Source organism: Acanthaster planci, linkage group LG09, assembly GCF_054643075.1.
Source record: "Acanthaster planci isolate LZ-2023a linkage group LG09, COTS_SCS, whole genome shotgun sequence".
Classification (NCBI taxonomy): Eukaryota; Metazoa; Echinodermata; class Asteroidea; order Valvatida; family Acanthasteridae; genus Acanthaster; species Acanthaster planci.
The window spans coordinates 14,606,579-14,626,185 of record NC_141785.1 but is presented as its reverse complement, the minus strand read 5'-3'; the positions used below and the strand labels follow the sequence as shown (position 1 = coordinate 14,626,185).

At 45.6% G+C, this 19,607-nt stretch overlaps 1 protein-coding gene across 1 annotated transcript in view; it reads right to left on the bottom strand.

Moving 5' to 3' along the window:
• Positions 1-19,607, bottom strand: part of LOC147798192 (uncharacterized) — a 43,222-nt gene that overhangs the window by 22,744 nt on the left and 871 nt on the right. The window contains exons 2-3 of the mRNA XM_087141032.1: positions 16,140-16,400; positions 5,902-6,102 (exon numbers count right to left, since the gene is read on the bottom strand). Of these exons, the coding sequence (XP_086997158.1) occupies positions 5,902-6,102; positions 16,140-16,210 (272 nt within the window). The 5' untranslated portion in view covers positions 16,211-16,400. The remainder of the gene's footprint in view (positions 1-5,901; positions 6,103-16,139; positions 16,401-19,607) is intronic.

Here is a 19,607-nt window from a genome sequence, read left to right as displayed (position 1 = left end):
GACAGGAAAGACAAGACAGACAGGACGGACAGGACAGACGGACAGGACAGACAAGACAGACAAGACAGACGGACAGGACAGACAGGAAGAGAGACAGGACAGACAGGACAGACAGACAGGGAGACAGAAAGACAGACAGGACAGACAAGACAGACAGGACAGACAGGAAAGACAGGACAGACGGACAGGACAGACAGGACAGACAGGACTGACAGGACAGACAGACAGGAAAAAAGAAAGACAGGACAGACAGGACAGACGAGACAGACAGGACAGACAGGACAGACAGGACTGACAGGACAGACAGGACTGACAGGACAGACAGACAGGAAAAAAGAAAGACAGGACAGACAGGACAGACAGGACAGACAAGACAGACAGGACGGACAGGACAGACGGACAGGACAGACAAGACAGACAGGACAGACGGACAGGACAGACAGAAAGAGAGAAAGAACAGACAGGACAGACAGACAGAAAGACAGACAGGACAGACAAGACAGACAGGACAGACGGACAGGACAGACAGAACAGACAGGACAGACAGGACAGACAGGACTGACAGGACAGACAGACAGGAAAAAAGAAAGACAGGACAGACAGGACAGACAAGACAGACAGGACAGACGGACAGGACAGACAGGAAGAAAGACAGGACAGACAGGACTGACAGGACAGACAGGACTGACAGGACAGACAGGACTGACAGGACAGACAGGACAGACGGACAGGACAGACGGACAGGACAGACAGGAAGAGAGACAGGACAGACAGGACAGACAGACAAGGAGAAAGAAAGACAGACAGGACAGACAAGACAGACAGGACAGACAAGACAGACAGGACAGACGGACAGGACAGACAGGACAGACAGGACAGACAGGACTGACAGGACAGACAGGACAGACAGGGAAAAAGAAAGACAGGACAGACAGGACAGACAAGACACACAGGACAGACAGGACAGACAGGACAGACAGGACAGACGGACAGGACAGACAGGACAGACGGACAGGACAGACAGGACTGACAGGACTGACAGGACAGACAGGACAGACAGCACAGACAGGACAGACGAACAGGACAGACAAAACAGACGGACAAGACAGACAGGACTGACAGGACAGACAGGACAGACAGAACGACAGACAGGACAGACAAAACAGACAGGACAGACAGGACAAACAGGACAGACGGACAGGACAGACAGGACAGACGGACAGGACAGACAGGACTGACAGGACTGACACGACAGACAGACAGGAAAAAAGAAAGACAGGACAGACAAGACAGACAGGACGGACAGGACAGACAAACAGGACAGACAAGACAGACAGGACAGACGGACAGGACAGACAGGAAGAGAGACAGGACAGACAGGACAGACAGACAGGGAGACAGAAGGGACAGACAGGACAGACGGACAGGACAGACAGGACAGACAGGACAGACAGGACAGACAGGACTGACAAGACAGACAGACAGGAAAAAAAAAGACAGGACAGACAGGACAGACAAGACAGACAGGACAGACAGGACAGACAGGACAGACGGACAGGACAGACAGGACTGACAGGACAGACAGGACTGACAGGACAGACAGGACTGACAGGACAGACAGGACTGACAGGACAGACAGACAGGACAGACAAGACAGACAGGACAGACGGACAGGACAGACAAGACAGACAGGACAGACAAGACAGACAGGACAGACGAACAGGACAGACAGGACTGACAGGACAGACAGGACTGACAGGACAGACAGGACTGACAGGACAGACAGACAGACAGGACAGACAAGACAGACAGGACAGACGGACAGGACAGACAGGAAGAGAGACAGGACAGACAGGACAGACAGACAGGGAGAAAGAAAGACAGACAGGACAGACAAGACAGACAGGACAGACGGACAGGACAGACAGGACAGACAGGACAGACAGGACTGACAGGACAGACAGACAGGGAAAAAGAAAGACAGGACAGACAGGACAGACAAGACAGACAGGACAGACAGGACAGACGGACAGGACAGACAGGACAGACGGACAGGACAGACAGGACTGACAGGACAGACAGGACTGACAGGACAGACAGGACTGACAGGACAGACAGACAGGACAGACAAGACAGACAGGACAGACGGACAGGACAGACAGGAAGAGAGACAGGACAGACAGGACAGACAGACAGGGAGAAAGAAAGACAGACAGGACAGACAAGACAGACAGGACAGACAAGACAGACAGGACAGACGGACAGGACAGACAGGACAGACGGACAGGACAGACAGAACTGACAGGACTGACAGGACAGACAGGACTGACAGGACAGACAGGACTGACAGAACAGACGGACAGGAAAGACAAGACAGACAGGACAGGTGGACAGGACAGACAGGAAGAGAGACAGGACAGACAGGACAGACGGACAGGACAGACAGGACAGACGGACAGGACAGACAGGACTGACAGGACAGACAGGTGAAGACAAGACAGACAGGACGGACAGGACAGACGGACAGGACAGACAAGACAGACAGGACAGACGGACAGGACAGACAGGAAGAGAGACAGGACAGACAGACAGGGAGACAGAAAGACAGACAGGACAGACAAGACAGAGAGGACAGACAGGACAGACAGGACAGACAGGACAGACAGGACAGACGGACAAGACAGACAGGACAGACAGGACTGACAGGACTGACAGGACAGACAGGACTGACAGGACAGACAGACAGGGAGACAGAAAGACAGACAGGACAGACAAGACAGACAGGACAGACAGGACAGACGGACAGGACAGACAGGACAGACAGGACTGACAGGACAGACAGACAGGAAAAAAGAAAGACAGGACAGACAGGACAGACAAGACAGACAGGAAGAGAGACAGACAGGACAGACAGGAAAAAAGAAAGACAGACAGGACAGACAGGAAAGACAAGACAGACAGGACGGACAGGACAGACGGACAGGACAGACAAGACAGACGGACAGGACAGACAGGAAGAGAGACAGGACAGACAGGACAGACATACAGGGAGACAGAAAGACAGACAGGACAGACAGGACAGACGGACAGGACAGACAGGACAGACAGGACAGACAGGACTGACAGGACAGACAGACAGGAAAAAAGAAAGACAGGACAGACAGGACAGACAAGACAGACAGGACAGAGAGGACAGACAGGACTGACAGGACAGACAGGACTGACAGGACAGACAGACAGGAAAAAAGAAAGACAGGACAGACAGGACAGACAGGACAGACAGGACGGACAGTACAGACGGACAGGACAGACAAGACAGACAGGACAGACGGACAGGACAGACAGGAAGAGAGAAAGGACAGACAGGACAGACAGACAGGGAGACAGAAAGACAGACAGGACAGACAAGACAGACAGGACAGACAGGACAGACAGGACAGACAGGACAGACGGACAGGACAGACAGAACAGACAGAACAGACAGGACAGACAGGACTGACAGGACAGACAGACAGGAAAAAAGAAAGACAGGACAGACAGGACAGACAAGACAGACAGGACAGACAGGACAGACGGACAGGACAGACAGGAAGAAAGACAGGACAGACAGGACAAACAGGAAGAGAGACAGACAGGACAGACAGACAGGAAAAAACAAAGACAGACAGGACAGACAGGACATACAGACAGGAAAAAAGACAGACAGGACAGACAGGAAGAAAGACAGGACAGACAGGAAGAAAGACAGGACAGACAGGACTGACAGGACAGACAGACAGGAAAAAAGAAAGACAGGACAGACAGGACTGACAGGACAGACAGGACTGACAGGACAGACAGACAGGACAGACGGACAGGACAGACAGGACAGACGGACAGGACAGACAGGAAGAGAGACAGGACAGACAGGACAGACAGACAGGGAGAAAGAAAGACAGACAGGACAGACAAGACAGACAGGACAGACAAGACAGACAGGACAGACGGACAGGACAGACAGGACAGACAGGACAGACAGGACAGACAGGACAGACAGGACAGACAGGACTGACAGGACAGACAGGGAAAAAGAAAGACAGGACAGACAGGACAGAAAAGACAGACAGGACAGACAGGACAGACAGGACAGACGGACAGGACAGACAGGACAGACGGACAGGACAGACAGGACTGACAGGACAGACAGGACTGACAGAACAGACGGACAGGAAAGACAAGACAGACAGGACAGACGGACAGGACAGACAGGAAGAGAGACAGGACAGACAGGACAGACAGGACTGACAGGACAGACAGGAAAGACAAGACAGACAGGACGGACAGGACAGACGGACAGGACAGACAAGACAGACAAGACAGACGGACAGGACAGACAGGAAGAGAGACAGGACAGACAGGACAGACAGACAGGGAGACAGAAAGACAGACAGGACAGACAAGACAGACAGGACAGACAGGAAAGACAGGACAGACGGACAGGACAGACAGGACAGACAGGACTGACAGGACAGACAGACAGGAAAAAAGAAAGACAGGACAGACAGGACAGACAAGACAGACAGGACAGACAGGACAGACAGGACTGACAGGACAGACAGGACTGACAGGACAGACAGACAGGAAAAAAGAAAGACAGGACAGACAGGACAGACAGGACAGACAAGACAGACAGGACGGACAGGACAGACGGACAGGACAGACAAGACAGACAGGACAGACGGACAGGACAGACAGAAAGAGAGAAAGGACAGACAGGACAGACAGACAGAAAGACAGACAGGACAGACAAGACAGACAGGACAGACGGACAGGACAGACAGAACAGACAGGACAGACAGGACAGACAGGACTGACAGGACAGACAGACAGGAAAAAAGAAAGACAGGACAGACAGGACAGACAAGACAGACAGGACAGACGGACAGGACAGACAGGAAGAAAGACAGGACAGACAGGACAAACAGGAAGAGAGACAGACAGGACAGACAGACAGGAAAAAACAAAGACAGACAGGACAGACAGGACAGACAGACAGGAAAAAAGACAGACAGGACAGACAGGAAGACAGACAGGACAGACAGGAAGAGAGACAGACAGGACAGACAGGAAAAAAGAAAGACAGACAGGACAGACAGGAAGAAAGACAGGACAGACAGGACAGACAGGACTGACAGGACAGACAGGACAGACAGGACTGACAGGACAGACAGGACTGACAGGACAGACAGACATGGAGACAGAAAGACAGACAGGACAGACAAGACAGACAGGACAGACAGGACAGACAGGACAGACAGGACAGACGGACAGGACAGACAGGACAGACAGGACAGACGGACAGGACAGACGGACAGGACAGACGGACAGGACAGAAAGACAGGACAAACAGGTTAAGACAAAGAAACAGTCTAAAACAAGACACTACATGTACATACAGGACAAGAAAAATACACAGGAATACAAGACGAGGACGAAGGGGACAAGGAGACAAGACAATAACAGTAAAAACAAAAGACATAAGACAAAACAGGACAAGGACATTGGTCTCACATGGGCAGGGATGACCACTCCCCTGGGGTACTAAAGAACTTGCTACCCTGCTACCCATCCCTACAAGACAAGACAGCTGGGTTATGCAGAGAGAACAAGACAGACCAGAAAGGCAAATCCTACCCTAACAAGCCCGTAAAGACAGGACTTGGGTCTCACATATGGACATGAACTGTGACCCTGCTACCCCATCCCTTCATGGCAAGATAAATGTGATTGTACAGGTAAAAAACCAAATATAAAAAAGAGCCACAAAATACAACTTGGAAATGAGAGAATACGACCCTCAAAGACAACAGACACGAATAAGAGGAAGCATTAAGAAATGACAAACGTGAACTGACCACTCACCCATTTCCCCCAGAAAGGCAAAGAACGACTGCTTTCAGACTCCTTGTGGTGCAACGGAATTCATTCTTGAACTGTTTACTGCATCGTTCAAAGTCCTGGTACAATTCTCTGATGTCTTTGGTTTCCTGGCTGGTGGAGAAGTCAGTAGAATGCAACTTCAAATCTGCCCGAAACGGGTTTTGAGGATTCCATTCGGTGAAACTGAAAGTGAAATATTGAGACTTGATGATGGGCAGATTCACAGCAATGTGGAAGTTGTGTTTAGTTACATAATCTGCAGGAACTGGGACTAACGGTTTTTACAGACAGATATAGAGGGTAGTGCAGAATTCCCAATTCTAATTTCAGACCTCATTTCCCCCATTTTTTTCCAATATTCTCATCGGAAAAAACATTGCATTCTGGTGACTTTGCTTTCTCAGCAGTTGCGTACAAATTGAAGTCTATCGTGGGAAGTCTGGAAAATTTCTGAGAATTGAAAGGAGTTCAATAGTATGGACGCCAGTAATTATTCCCTGCAGTGAATAATTGCCCATCAAAAGCAACTGATGTGAAGTTAGTTACTCGTTCCTCGTCTGACGTTCGACATTCAACGTTGAACAAGTAACTGTTCCATATTAGAACGTTGAATAAGTAACTGTTTGAGTATGGTGCGCCAAAGGGACAAAAAAGAAACGCACCGCGAACGTCCACTTCCATTCACATGTACGCAAATAACATTGTACGTGCCTTTTCACAAAAATGTACGTGTATAAACAAACAACTCTCTCCCTCAAAGGGAACCTTGGGAGTAGGGTTCTTCGGGGCCAATGGGTGACCGGTCAAAGAAGCCTGAGGTGTAGCCGATTGTATGTTTTGTTTTGGCACTGTAAATATTAGAAGAGAAATACAGGTTAATGTTATGTTCTCCCTGTTTTCACCCAACTCAACCCAACTCAAAAGAAATCAGTCAGACGCCCCAGCCATCAACGTTCTTTTTTGGGTGCCTTTCTTTACACTTTAGCGACCCCTTTGCCTGCATTTCAACCGGGCAAAGGCAGTTTTCCACGGTCAAAAGGGCTTTGAAGAAAGTCGTGTCTCTTCACTGGACTTTTTCGCTTGCAAACCAGAGTAGACGGGTGAATGCCTCACACTGCACTGAATTTCTCAAACCAAATTAAAATACCCCAACCCCATGCCCCGCCTGGAGATTACATTGAATACGATGTCATCCGTCTCTTCAATTGGGAGAGACTCCTTCCAACCCGGTGCGTGGGGTTCTTTGGCGTCAAAGAAGCCCTGAAATGAAGGCGCAGGGTTTTTACCCCAGTGGAATTATAAAAGCAAAATTAGAGGGTAATTATAAATAAACTTCCTTTTTTCATCCTACATGTGCTTTCCGAAATCACAAAAATACACATCAATCTCACGTTCAACTGTAAAGTTGTTTTGATGAAAGTGTTTCCCTGGACTTAAGCGACCGTGCTGCCGACATTTCATCTAGGGAAATTGCACATTTCGACTGTGAAAATGGGATGGACAACGTTTTGCCTCATTGGAGGATTTCCTTGTCTGGAAACTAGAGTGGAAAAAATAATGAATTACGCGAAACTTTTCTAAAATCGATATAAAATACCTCATCCCCATGCCCCGCCCAGAGATTACAATGAATGTGATTTCATTGGTCTCTTCAATTGGGAGAGACTCCTTCCAACACGGGGCGTGGGGTTCTTTGGGGTCAAACAAGCCCTGGAATGAAGGCGCAGGGTTGTTTAATACTTCAGTGGACTTATTAGGGCCAAAACAGAGGTCATTAATGCAAACTTCCTGTTTTTGATCAAAGTCTTTCCCTGGACCTTCAGCTACCCCGTTGCCTACATTTCAACCATAGCAATTGCGGATTTTGACAGTGAAAAAGGGTCTGATAAACGTTTTGTTGCGTAGGAGGATTTCTTAGTCTGGAAACCAAAATGGAGAAAAGAATGAAGTACAGCAAACATTTCTAAAATCGATATAAAATAGCTCAACCCCATGCCCCGCCCAGGGATTACATTGAATACGATGTCATCCGTCTCTTCAATTGGGAGAGACTCCTTCCAACCCGGGGTGTGGGGTTCTTCGGCGTCAAACAACCCCTGAAATGAAGGCGCAGTACCCCAGTGGAATTATAAAAGCAAAATTATAGGGTATTTATAAGCAAACTTCCTGTTTTCATCGAATTACTTTCCGAAATCGAAAAAATACACATCAATCTCACGTCCAGCTCTAAACTTCTTTTGATCAAAGTGTTTCCCTGGACTGAAGCGACCCCGTTGCCTACATTTCAACCATGGCAATTGCGGATTTCCACTGTGAAAAAGGCATTGACAAGCGTTTTGTCGCGTAGGAATATTTCTCTGGAAACCAAAATGGAGAAAAGAATGAAGTACAGCAAACATTTCTAAGATCGATATAAAATAGCTCAACCCCATGCCCCGCCCAGGGATTACATTGAATATGATGTCATCCGTCTCTTCAATCGGGAGAGACTCCTTCCAACCTGGGGCATGGGGTTCTTCGATGTCGAACAATCCCTGAAATGAAGGATTTGTCGTTTAATAGATAGAAGTAGAGGTTAATACTAAAAACATCCTTTTTTCATGAAACTATTTCACAGAATCGAAAACACACCAATCCCAAGACTGAGTATACTTTTTTACTGTGCTTATCTGCACATTAGTGACCCCGTTGCGTCCATTTCAACCAGGGTAAACCTAAGGCAGACATTCCCATAGTGAAAACAGCTGTGACGGAAGTCTTGTCTCGTCGGTGGACTTCTCCGCTTGGAAACTACAAGTACACAGTCCAGCGGCCAAGACCAAAATAATGGCAGAATATTTCACTTTGTGGAGAAATTGTGAAACTTGGCACACATGCAGGGGACCCCTATAGGATCATTTTTCCATAGGACCCAACTCTAAAATGCCCCCCGGTGGCCGCCATTGTTAATATCGTTATTTGGAACATCTGGTGTTGGCCAGATTGATTTGCAAGATGGCGGCAAGCCTTATATAAAATGCAACATTTCATATTTGTTTATTTTATGATAAATTAATCCACTTATTAATACATGTATCAACTTATATATTTATGAAGTTCCAGTATCTTGTATGAAGGATGAGGCGTCAAGGACAAATTGGATATGTTGGTATTTTTTTGTATATATTAATTAGACTCCCGTAGGTTTCCAGTGCTGCCATCTTAAGCTTGTTCCACATGTTTCAGTTAAGACAAAATAATTTCATTCTTATTTCAATAATGCATAAAGGACAAGTTCAAGACCTACATGCAGACATGTTCAGCTTACATGTAACTAATAATGCATGATATTTGGCAGGTACATGTAAAGTGATGTTAAAAGCCTAAAGAAGTCATTCACATGATAGCTTAATGAATATGGAGCGCAAAGTGCACAGATAGCTAACTCGAGGTGCAGCTCAGACAGACAGATCATAAACTGGTATCAGGCTATTTGGGCTCTTCCACAAGGTGTGGCGTGGTGTAATAGGGCAATATTATGTCTGAGTCCTCTCTTACTGCTTGATATAATATCATCGTGAGCACATAGGTGCTTGTGCGAGCTCTACCTCTCATCACCGCTCTCGAAGCTATGACGGGAGGAAGAGCTCGCAGAGCTCAGGATTGCAAGTTGTTTTTTATATATTTTAGGTGTTGAAACAAACTGATGATGTCCAAGTCTTTCAAGTTAGTCTCTTCTACGTCAACGGACGGTGCATCGGAAGGAGCAGAAAAACCTGACTTCAACTGGAGTATCTGTGTCCTTTGCCAAAGTGAAACACAAAATTCCATTGTCGTGCCAGGGAGGGGAAAGCGGTTTGCCAAAGGAATGAGATATTGTACATTGGCCCGAGAACTAAGTGACGCTAGAGATGCTGGCTTCAACCCACTCAAAATTGATTTTGATAGACTTGATGATGGACTTGGCATTGAACAAACACTTCGTGCACGTGAAGCTTGCTGGCATAAATTGTGTAGAAATGAATACAGTCAGCTGAAGTTCCATAGGTGGAGAAAACGTAGTGCTCCCTGTGACGATACGCCTGAAGCCTCTCCTCGCAAAACTCATCAGAGAATGAGTGCAGGTCAGAGTAAAAACAGGCAAAAATAACATGTGCCTGTTCTGCGATGGTACTGATGGTGACCTCCATAATGCGTCAACGTTTGCAATTGACAATACAGTGCGACAATATGCAATTAAACTAAAGGACACAAATTTGCTCAGAAAACTTGCTGGTGGTGATCTGGTAGCGATAGAAGCAGAGTATCACAAAGCCTGTATGACTAAACTGTTTCACGATGCAAGGAATCTAGAGAAATGCCGTGATGAAACAGACATTTCATCATTTGATGGTATAGCATTGGCAGAACTTATAGCTCACATTAATGAAGCCAGTAGTTTGGAAGACACAGCTCCTGTCTTCCGTCTAGCTGACCTCACTGAGACGTATCGCCAACGTCTGGTTGATCTTGGGATGGCTCCTGAGATTCAAGTCAATCAAAGGCGTTTAAAGGAGAGACTCCTTCTGAACTGTCCACATCTGACTGCAACAAGGCATGGTCGTGAAGTCATATTTGTAGTTGACCGCAACATTGGAGATGCGGTTATTAGAGCCTGCAACACGGATTCGGATTTCATGTGCTTGGCAAAAGCAGCAACAATAGTTCGCAGACAAATTTTTAAAAACTATTACACGTTCAACGCAAAATTAAGTCGGGATGAGCAAATGAAATCTGTGCCCAGCGTGTTGCTTGCCTTCGTTAGTATGCTACTTGAAGGACCTAACATTAAAGACCAAATAGATCGGACAAGGCTCCAGCGAAATGCTGGATTAACACTTGCTCAGTTACTTGTCTTCAACAGTGTTAAGCACGCCGGTCTCAAGAGTTGTACTGTTAGACACAACAGATCACGGGAAAACCCTCTGCCAATTTATGTTGGCCTAAAGATGCATTCAGAGACCAGGAAGCGTGAACTTGTGGATCGGTTGCATACATTGGGGCTCAGCATTTCGTATGACCGCTTGCTGAGGATGTCTTCTGGTGTAGCAAACCGTCTTTGCACACAGTATGAAGAGGACGGTGTGGTCTGCCACCGCAGCTTCGGAAGGGTGTATTCACCACAGGTCAAGCTGATAATATAGATCACAACCCAAGTTCAGTTTCGGCAAAAGATTCCTTTCACGGGACTGCTCATTCGCTTTGTCAGCATCCAGACGGAACTGATTCTGGCCCAAACACGCTCGGATGCGTCTCTGTTTCAGGAAGAATCTAGTCGGACCAAGCATGTTCAACCACTGCCAACACAGTACACTAGCACAAGCTCTTCATAATGATGCGTATGTTCCTGTATACTATGGTCCTGTTAGGCCACCTATAGATGAACCGTAGATACTGAAGGAGGACCGTAAGCTGGAGTATATGTGGCTGGAACACCGGATGAAGCTCTGCCTAAAGGAGACCCTGTGTGACACTGGTAATGCGTCTTGGGCAGCATTCCATACGTCACAGAAAGAGGAACCCCCAGCTACAAAGACGAATGTGTCGTTGCCATAGCGAAGCAGATCCAATGGCGGTTTCCCAACTTGTATGGCGAGGACAAGTATGTCATTATGCTAGGGGGATTGCATACAGAGATCGCTGCTTTCAGGACGATCGGAGATATTCTTGACGGAAGTGGATGGACAGACGCTCTGACTGCAGGCACCTGTGAAGGATTCCTTCACGCATCACGTGACCAAAACCCACAGGGCCCATCAGGTTACAGCTGCAGCTTTGTATCAGTTACAGCAGAAAGCCTACTTGAACTCCAAGGAGATGGAACAGAATGACAGTGGTCAGACCGAAGCAGATAGATTGACACAGTGGTGTGCTGAGAGATCAGAAATGTACCCACAGTTTTATTTTTGGCAGACAGTCTTATATTTTGAACGGACTATTTTCCAGTTTGTGAGGTCCTTGCGAGTGTCCGATTTTGGCTTGTACATTGCATCGCAAGCCGAGTTAGTACCCTGGTTCTTCGCATTGGACCATCCAAATTATGCACGCTGGTTACCGGTTCATGTGAGAGATATGTCAACCTTGGAGGAGAGGTGTCCAGATGTCTTTTGCGAGTTCAAACGCGGGGCATTTACTGCCAAGACAAGCAGACCGTTCTCTGCCATTTCATTGGACCAGGCACACGAACAGATTAATGCCCTGGTTCAGGGTGACGGTGGAGCTGTTGGCCTAACTGAAAACCCTGGAGCACTTCGGAGATGGATAGTGGCTGGGCCCAAAATAGCGAGGCTAGTTGAAGAGTTTGAGGATGACTTGGACGAAGGTTGGACTGTCACGACCCCTGATCGCCACCATGAGCAGACAAAAAACGTCCAAGAGAAATTCGTTCAAGATGTACAGTCACTGGTGACCACAACTGAAGAGATGGGCAATCCATTTATGGAGGAGAGTATGGCTTGCTAAATCTCAATTCCAAAGCCATCATGCCAGAGGAAGTTGTACTTGCCACGAGGAGCGTTCATTCACTGGGGAAGGCAAAATATTACCAATTCATGGAAGAGCGTTTAAATTCCAATTCGAAGTCAATTGGAGACACCATTTCCCGCAACAATCTGGCCATGTTTAGCAAGCCTGGTGTGGAGAAGACCAAAGCAGCGGGGAGACTGATGGAGCTGAAGAATGACAGGGCTCTGTTTTCAAGGTTGTACATTGCCAGTCAAACTAGAGAAGGTAATGTTGATGAATTCTTTAGGCATGAGAACCAATCTACTCCACCGTCATTGGCAACTGGAGGTCAGATGCGCCAGGGTGACAAACATTACCTTTTGGACTGTATCAAAGGAAATGTGACAACCAGTCATGGTACGTCCTTGGTGATTGATGTTAAAGTCCTCGATGGACCTGCTGTAGTTCACTTTCTGGTTCCTGGAACCTGTGGTACCTTCGAGGAGTATGCCCAGGAGGTCTTCCTACCATATGTTGTCAAGAAACTGCATAGTGTCAGACGAATTGATATTGTATGGGATGTGTATCTGTCCGAAAGCTTGAAAAACGCAACAAGAGAGAAGAGGAGCTGTGGCACTAGGCGTCGGGTTTCATCCTCCACAAGAATTCCAGGCAACTGGCCAGGATTTCTTCGGAACAATGAAAACAAGCAGGAGTTGTTTCAGTTTCTTGCACAGAGATGTGTGGAGTATGAAACTGCAGGTGACAAGACAATCTACAGCACGGTGAACAATCAAGTTAATGTTAATGACATGGCCCAGCAAGGACACAAGAAAGTGATGATCCGCACTGTGGACACGGATGTGGTGGTCATAGCAGTTAGTATATTCAAGGAGATTGGCCTGAAGGAGCTTTGGGTCGCTTTCGGGACTGGTAAGAACTACAGACACATTGCAGTACACCAGATAGTCAGTAACATTGGGGCAGAGAAGTCACAGGCACTGGCATTTTTCCATGCATTTACAGGCTGCGACACAGTGTCTTCTTCTCAAACCGTGGGAAGAAATCTGCTTGGCAGGCATGGCAGGTATATCCTGAGGCTACAGAGGCCTTCCAGGCACTGTGTTGGCAGCACCTGACGTACTGAAGACAGTCATCGAAATTCTGGGGCAATTCGTTGTCCTAATGTATGACCGCACCAATGAACTTCATGGTGTAGATGAGGCAAGGCGCTATCTCTTCTCCAAGAAGTCCAGGGAGATCGAAAATATTCCTCCAATGGCAGCAGCTCTATTAGAACACACAAATAGAGCTGCATTCCAAGCAGGCCACATCTGGGGTCAATGCTTAGTTGCCAATCCAGCTGTTCCCTCACCAGGTGACTGGGGTTGGGAGAAGTGTGATGGACAATGGAAAGTTTTACGGACCATGCTTCCTGAGGCCACTAAAGCTTGTTACGAGCTGCTGAGCTGCAAGTGCAAGAAGACCTGCAAGGGGAACTGCAAGTGCTATGGGGCAAACCTCCAGTGCACTTCACTATGCGCTTGTGATGGACAGTGTTATGCGAATTGAGTTAACTGCGAGGTACAACAGTGCACGGCATTATGCCTTACAAACAAAAAAGGTGTGGCTATCTTGGATTTTAATATGGCAGATATCTGACAGCTATTCTTTCACTGGAATCCTTGATGGGGGTAGCCATTGGAATTGAGTTTCTATCTGTCTTAGATTCGAAGTTATAGACAATCAGGTTTACGGCGGCGGCCATCTTGGAATTCAATATGGCCAACACCAATGTTCAAAACAATTATTTTACTGGATTCCTTGACCCTGAAAATGGGGGTATTACCAACTGGAATTGCTTTTCAATATGCCTTAGTTTCGAAGTTATGGGCAACTAAGTTTAATACGGCGGCGATCTTGGAATCCAATATGGCCAACACCGGATGTGCAAAATAATGACTTGAGCGAATTCCTTGATCCTGAAAATGGGGGGTTAGACACTGAAATGGCATTTCTATCTGCCTTTGTTTAGAAGTTATAGGCATAAGTAGGACCAATATGACGTCCCTTTTTGAAATCCAGGGAAAGACTTTGATCAAAAGAAGTTTAGAGCTGGACGTGGGATTGATGTGTATTTCTTCGATTTCGGAAAGTAGTTCAATGAAAACGGGAAGTTTGTATTAATGAAATATACTTTCACTCTCATAGTTCCCCTGGGGTAAATACCCTGCGCCTTCATTTCAGGGGTTGTTTGACCCCGAAGAAACCCCATGCTCAAGGTTGGAAGGAGTCTCTCCCGATTGAGGAGACCAATGACATTTCATTAAATGTAATCCCTGGGCGGGGCATGGGGTTGAGCTATTTTATATCGATTTTAGAAATGTTTGCTGTACTTCATTGGTTTCCAGACTAAGAAATCCTCCTACGCGACAAAACGTTTATCACACCCTTTTTCACAGTCGAAATCTGCAACTGCCATGATTGAAATGTAGGCAACGGGGTCGTTTCAGTCCAGGGAAAGACTTTGATCAAAAAAAGTTTAGAGCTGGATGTGGGATTGATGTGTATTATTTCGATTTAGGGAAGTAGTTAAATGAAAACAGGATGTTTTTTATAATGACCCTCTAATTTCGCTCTCATAATTTCACTGGGGTAAAAACACCGCGCTTTCATTTCAGGGGTTGTTTGACCCCGAAGAACCCCATGCCCCAGGTTTTCAGGGTTCACCCCTCCCCCGATTGAAGAGACCAATGACATCGTATTCAATGTAATCCCTGGCCGGTATAAGGGATTTAGGTATTTTATATCGATTTTTAGAAAAGTTTCGCGTAATTCATTATTTTTTCCACTCTAGTTTCCAGATGAAGAAATCCTCCAACGAGGCAAAACGTTAGTCAATCCCGTTTTCACAGTGGAAATCTGCAATTTCCCTGTGTGAAATGTAGGCAACACTGTGGATTTAGTCCAGGGAAAGACTTTGATCAAAAGAAGTTTAGAGCTGGATGTGGGATTGATGTGTATTTCTTCGATTTCGGAAAGTAGTTCAATGAAAACGGGAAGTTTGTATTAATGAAATATACTTTTCCTCTCATAATTCCACTGGGGTAAAAACCCTGCGCCTTCATTTCAGGTGCTTGAGTCTAGCACCCTCTCCAAAGGACAGCAAGAGTATCCTGACCGAGTCAACACTTACTGGTTCTTTTAATAACCACACATCTTCTAAGAGACTGAGTCCATGCTGTACCCGCAAGCCTATTGTACTGTACATCTCATGACTTCACCATGCAAAGCTTCAAATCAACATGTATTGGAAACAGTTTGTTTTTTGTTCCTGTTGCACTCCATTGCCGTTAAGGCGAGTGCACCCGGAATGTCAAACGGTTACTTATTCGACGTTCGAATATGGAACAGTTACTTGTTCAACATTGAATGTCGAACGTCAAACGAGGAACGAGGAACCAACTTCACACCGCCTTAAAGAGCAAAACATTTTAAGAAATGTTCAATTTTGAAGGGCAAAAACCTAGTCATTTACAAAGAAAACACTGAAATTTTAAGTTTCAGACCAGTCTCATATGGTTTATGCGCAGGGTGTCAGGTGGCTTCCGTCGATTCATCTGATTTCCTGACAGTCGCTGATTCATCTGATTCATGCGATTGCAACATTCTTGCAATGACTGAAATAATGAAAAGGTGGAGGCAGGATGCAAAATATTTTCCTCTATTACATAGTAAACATCCATAAAGCTACTTACCGATTAGCTTGAGCAGATTTACCATCCTGAAACGCGGAAATGTGGGCGGCAAAAGCTTGTCCTTCCTCCATGGTTGAAGCATGTCAGGAGAGAATGTGACGAGTGCTGATCCGTGCGATTCCAAGTATGTAGCAGAAATGCGCGTCTTGGCCCCGCCCCTCGATCAAGTGTTCTGTAAACACCGCTCTCTGAAGATCGCAATAAGTAGGACAGGCTCGTGTACTACAGTACTCACATTGTAGTAGAATGCTGCGCCTCTCTCTATTTACACACAAAAAAATAAAAAATAAAAACACAGGCTCAATTCCCTGCAGTAATATCATCAGAAATAGGCCTACATCCAAATTTAACTTTGATGAACCGTGGCATTGACAGGAGGACTTGAGGAAATAAACAGAAGTACGGGGTAATTAACAGGTAAAACTTCACAGTTGCTGTGGTGGGGTCGCAGGTGACGACTCCTTTGATTTTTAAATCAATGTTTGTAGGTACACCAAATAATGCCAAAATATTATTGTTGGAGTTAAGGCCCCCGATAGCAATTTTTAGAAATTCTCAACATGCTCCCACTCTCTCAGTCTTTGTTTTACCATGTAAGTGATGAAAACAAACCTAGCATCATTACCGGTGATTTTAACCAGAATTTACTCAGCTTAGCCTCATTATTGCCTACGGTACGTTGCGCTCCCCTACATTCCAGTAGCCGGAGTGCAGCGTACCGTAGGCCATATTAATGGGGCTTTACTCTGTAGCAGTCAGATATGTTACCAGTCCCACCAACTTCAATCGTTGCAAGTATGTAGGCCTACATTATAAGAATATACTTGTAAATGTCCTTCAGAATTCCAAATGTCAATATTATTATTTAATTATATATAATTTTAAAGTCTCTGATCATTATTGAATCATTTATTGAATGCTAATCCCAATTCCCTATTCCTCTCTCATGTCACAGAAAATTCAAATATGTTCGTTTGAACGACCAGGTGTGAATTAGAACATATTTATTTCCTTCAAGGTGCATGGATATCTATGGGTATGGTTAGGTGTTATGTAAGGGTGTAGCTGGGTGAATGGTGTGTTCCACGGGTGTGTCATTCATGGTCAGACGCGGCACCAGGACAACATCCTAAAAAATCAGTCTTTAATGAAATATACTTTCACTCTCATAATTCCCCTGGGGTAAAAACCCTGCGCCTTCATTTCAGGGGTTGTTTGACCCCAAACAACCCCATGCTCAAGGTTGGAAGGAGTCTCTCCCGATTGAGGAGACCAATGACATCTCATTAAATGTAATCCCTGGGCGGGGCATGGGGTTGAGCTATTTTATACCGATTTTAGAAAGGTTTGTTGTACTTCATTCTTTTCTCCCTTTTGGTTTCCAGACTAAGAAATATTCCTACGCGACAAAACGTTTGTCAATCCCTTTTTCACAGTCGAAATCTGCCATTGCCATGGTTGAAATGTAGGCAACGGGATCGAAATGGCATTTCTATCTGCCTTTGTTTAGAAGTTATAGGCATAAGTAGGACCAATATGACGTCCATTTTGAAATCCAGGGAAAGACTTTGATCAAAAGAAGTTTAGAGCTGGACGTGAGATTGATGTGTATTATTTCGATTTAGGGAAGTACATGTAGTTAAATGAAAACAGGATTTTTTTTATAATGACCCTCTAATTTCGCTCTCATAATTTCACTGGGGTAAAAACACCGCGCTTTCATTTCAGGGGTTGTTGGACCCTGAAGAACCCCATGCCCCAGGTTTTCAGGGGTTCACCCCCCCCCCCCGATTGAAAAGACCAATGACATCGTATTCAATGTAATCCCTGGCCGGTATAAGGGATTCAGGTATTTTATATTGATTTTAGAAAAGTTTCGCGTAATTCATTATTTTTTCCACTCTAGTTTCCAGATGAAGAAATCCTCCAATGAGGCAAAATGTTAGTCAATCCCGTTTTCACAGTGGAAATCTGCAATTTCCCTGTATGAAATGTAGGCAACATTTGATGTGTATTTCTTTGATTTCGGAAAGTAGTTCAATGAAAACGGGAAGTTTGTATTAATGAAATATACTTTCACTCTCTTAATTCCCCTGGGGTAAAAACCCTGCGCCTTCATTTCAGGGGTTGTTTGACCCCGAAGAAACCCCATGCTCAAGGTTGGAGGGAGTCTCTCCCGATTGAGGAGACCAATGACATCTCATTAAATGTAATCCCTGGCCGGGGCATGGGGTTGAGCTATTTTATATCGATTTTAGAAATGTTTGCTGTACTTCATTGGTTTCCAGACTAAGAAATCCTCCTACGCGACAAATCGTTTATCGCACCCTTTTTCACAGTCGAAATCTGCAACTGCCATGATTGAAATGTAGGCAACGGGGTCGTTTCAGTCCAGGGAAAGACTTTGATCAAAAAAAGTTTAGAGCTGGATGTGGGATTGATGTGTATTATTTCGATTTAGGGAAGTAGTTAAATGAAAACAGGATGTTTTTTATAATGACCCTCTAATTTCGCTCTCATAATTTCACTGGGGTAAAAACCCTGCGCCTTCATTTCAGGGGTTGTTTGACCCCGAAGAAACCCCATGCTCAAGGTTGGAAGGAGTCTCTCCCGATTGAGGAGACCAATGACATCTCATTAAATGTAATCCCTGGCCGGGGCATGGGGTTGAGCTATTTTATATCGATTTTAGGAATGTTTGCTGTACTTCATTGGTTTCCAGACTAAGAAATCCTCCTACGCGACAAAACGTTTATCACACCCTTTTTCACAGTCGAAATCTGCAATTGCCATGATTGAAATGTAGGCAACGGGGTCGTTTCAGTCCAGGGAAAGACTTTGATCAAAAAAAGTTTAGAGCTGGATGTGGGATTGATGTGTATTATTTCGATTTAGGGAAGTAGTTAAATGAAAACAGGATGTTTTTTATAATGACCCTCTAATTTCGCTCTCATAATTTCACTGGGGTAAAAACCCTGCGCCTTCATTTCAGGGGTTGTTTGACCCCGAAGAACCCCATGCCCCAGGTTTTCAGGGTTCACCCCTCCCCCGATTGAAGAGACCAATGACATCGTATTCAATGTAATCCCTGGCCGGTATAAGGGATTTAGGTATTTTATATCGATTTTAGAAAAGTTTTGCGTAATTCATTATTTTTTCCACTCTAGTTTCCAGATGAAGAAATCCTCCAACAAGGCAAAATGTTAGTCAATCCCGTTTTCACAGTGGAAATCTGCAATTTCCCTGTGTGAAATGTAGGCAACACTGTGGATTTAGTCCAGGGAAAGACTTTGATCAAAAGAAGTTTAGAGCTGGACGTGGGATTGATGTGTATTTCTTAGATTTCGGAAAGTAGTTCAATGAAAACGGGAAGTTTGTATTAATGAAATATACTTTCCCTCTCATAATTCCACTGGGGTAAAAATCCCGCGCCTTCATTTCAGGTGCTTGAGTCTAGCACCCTCTCCA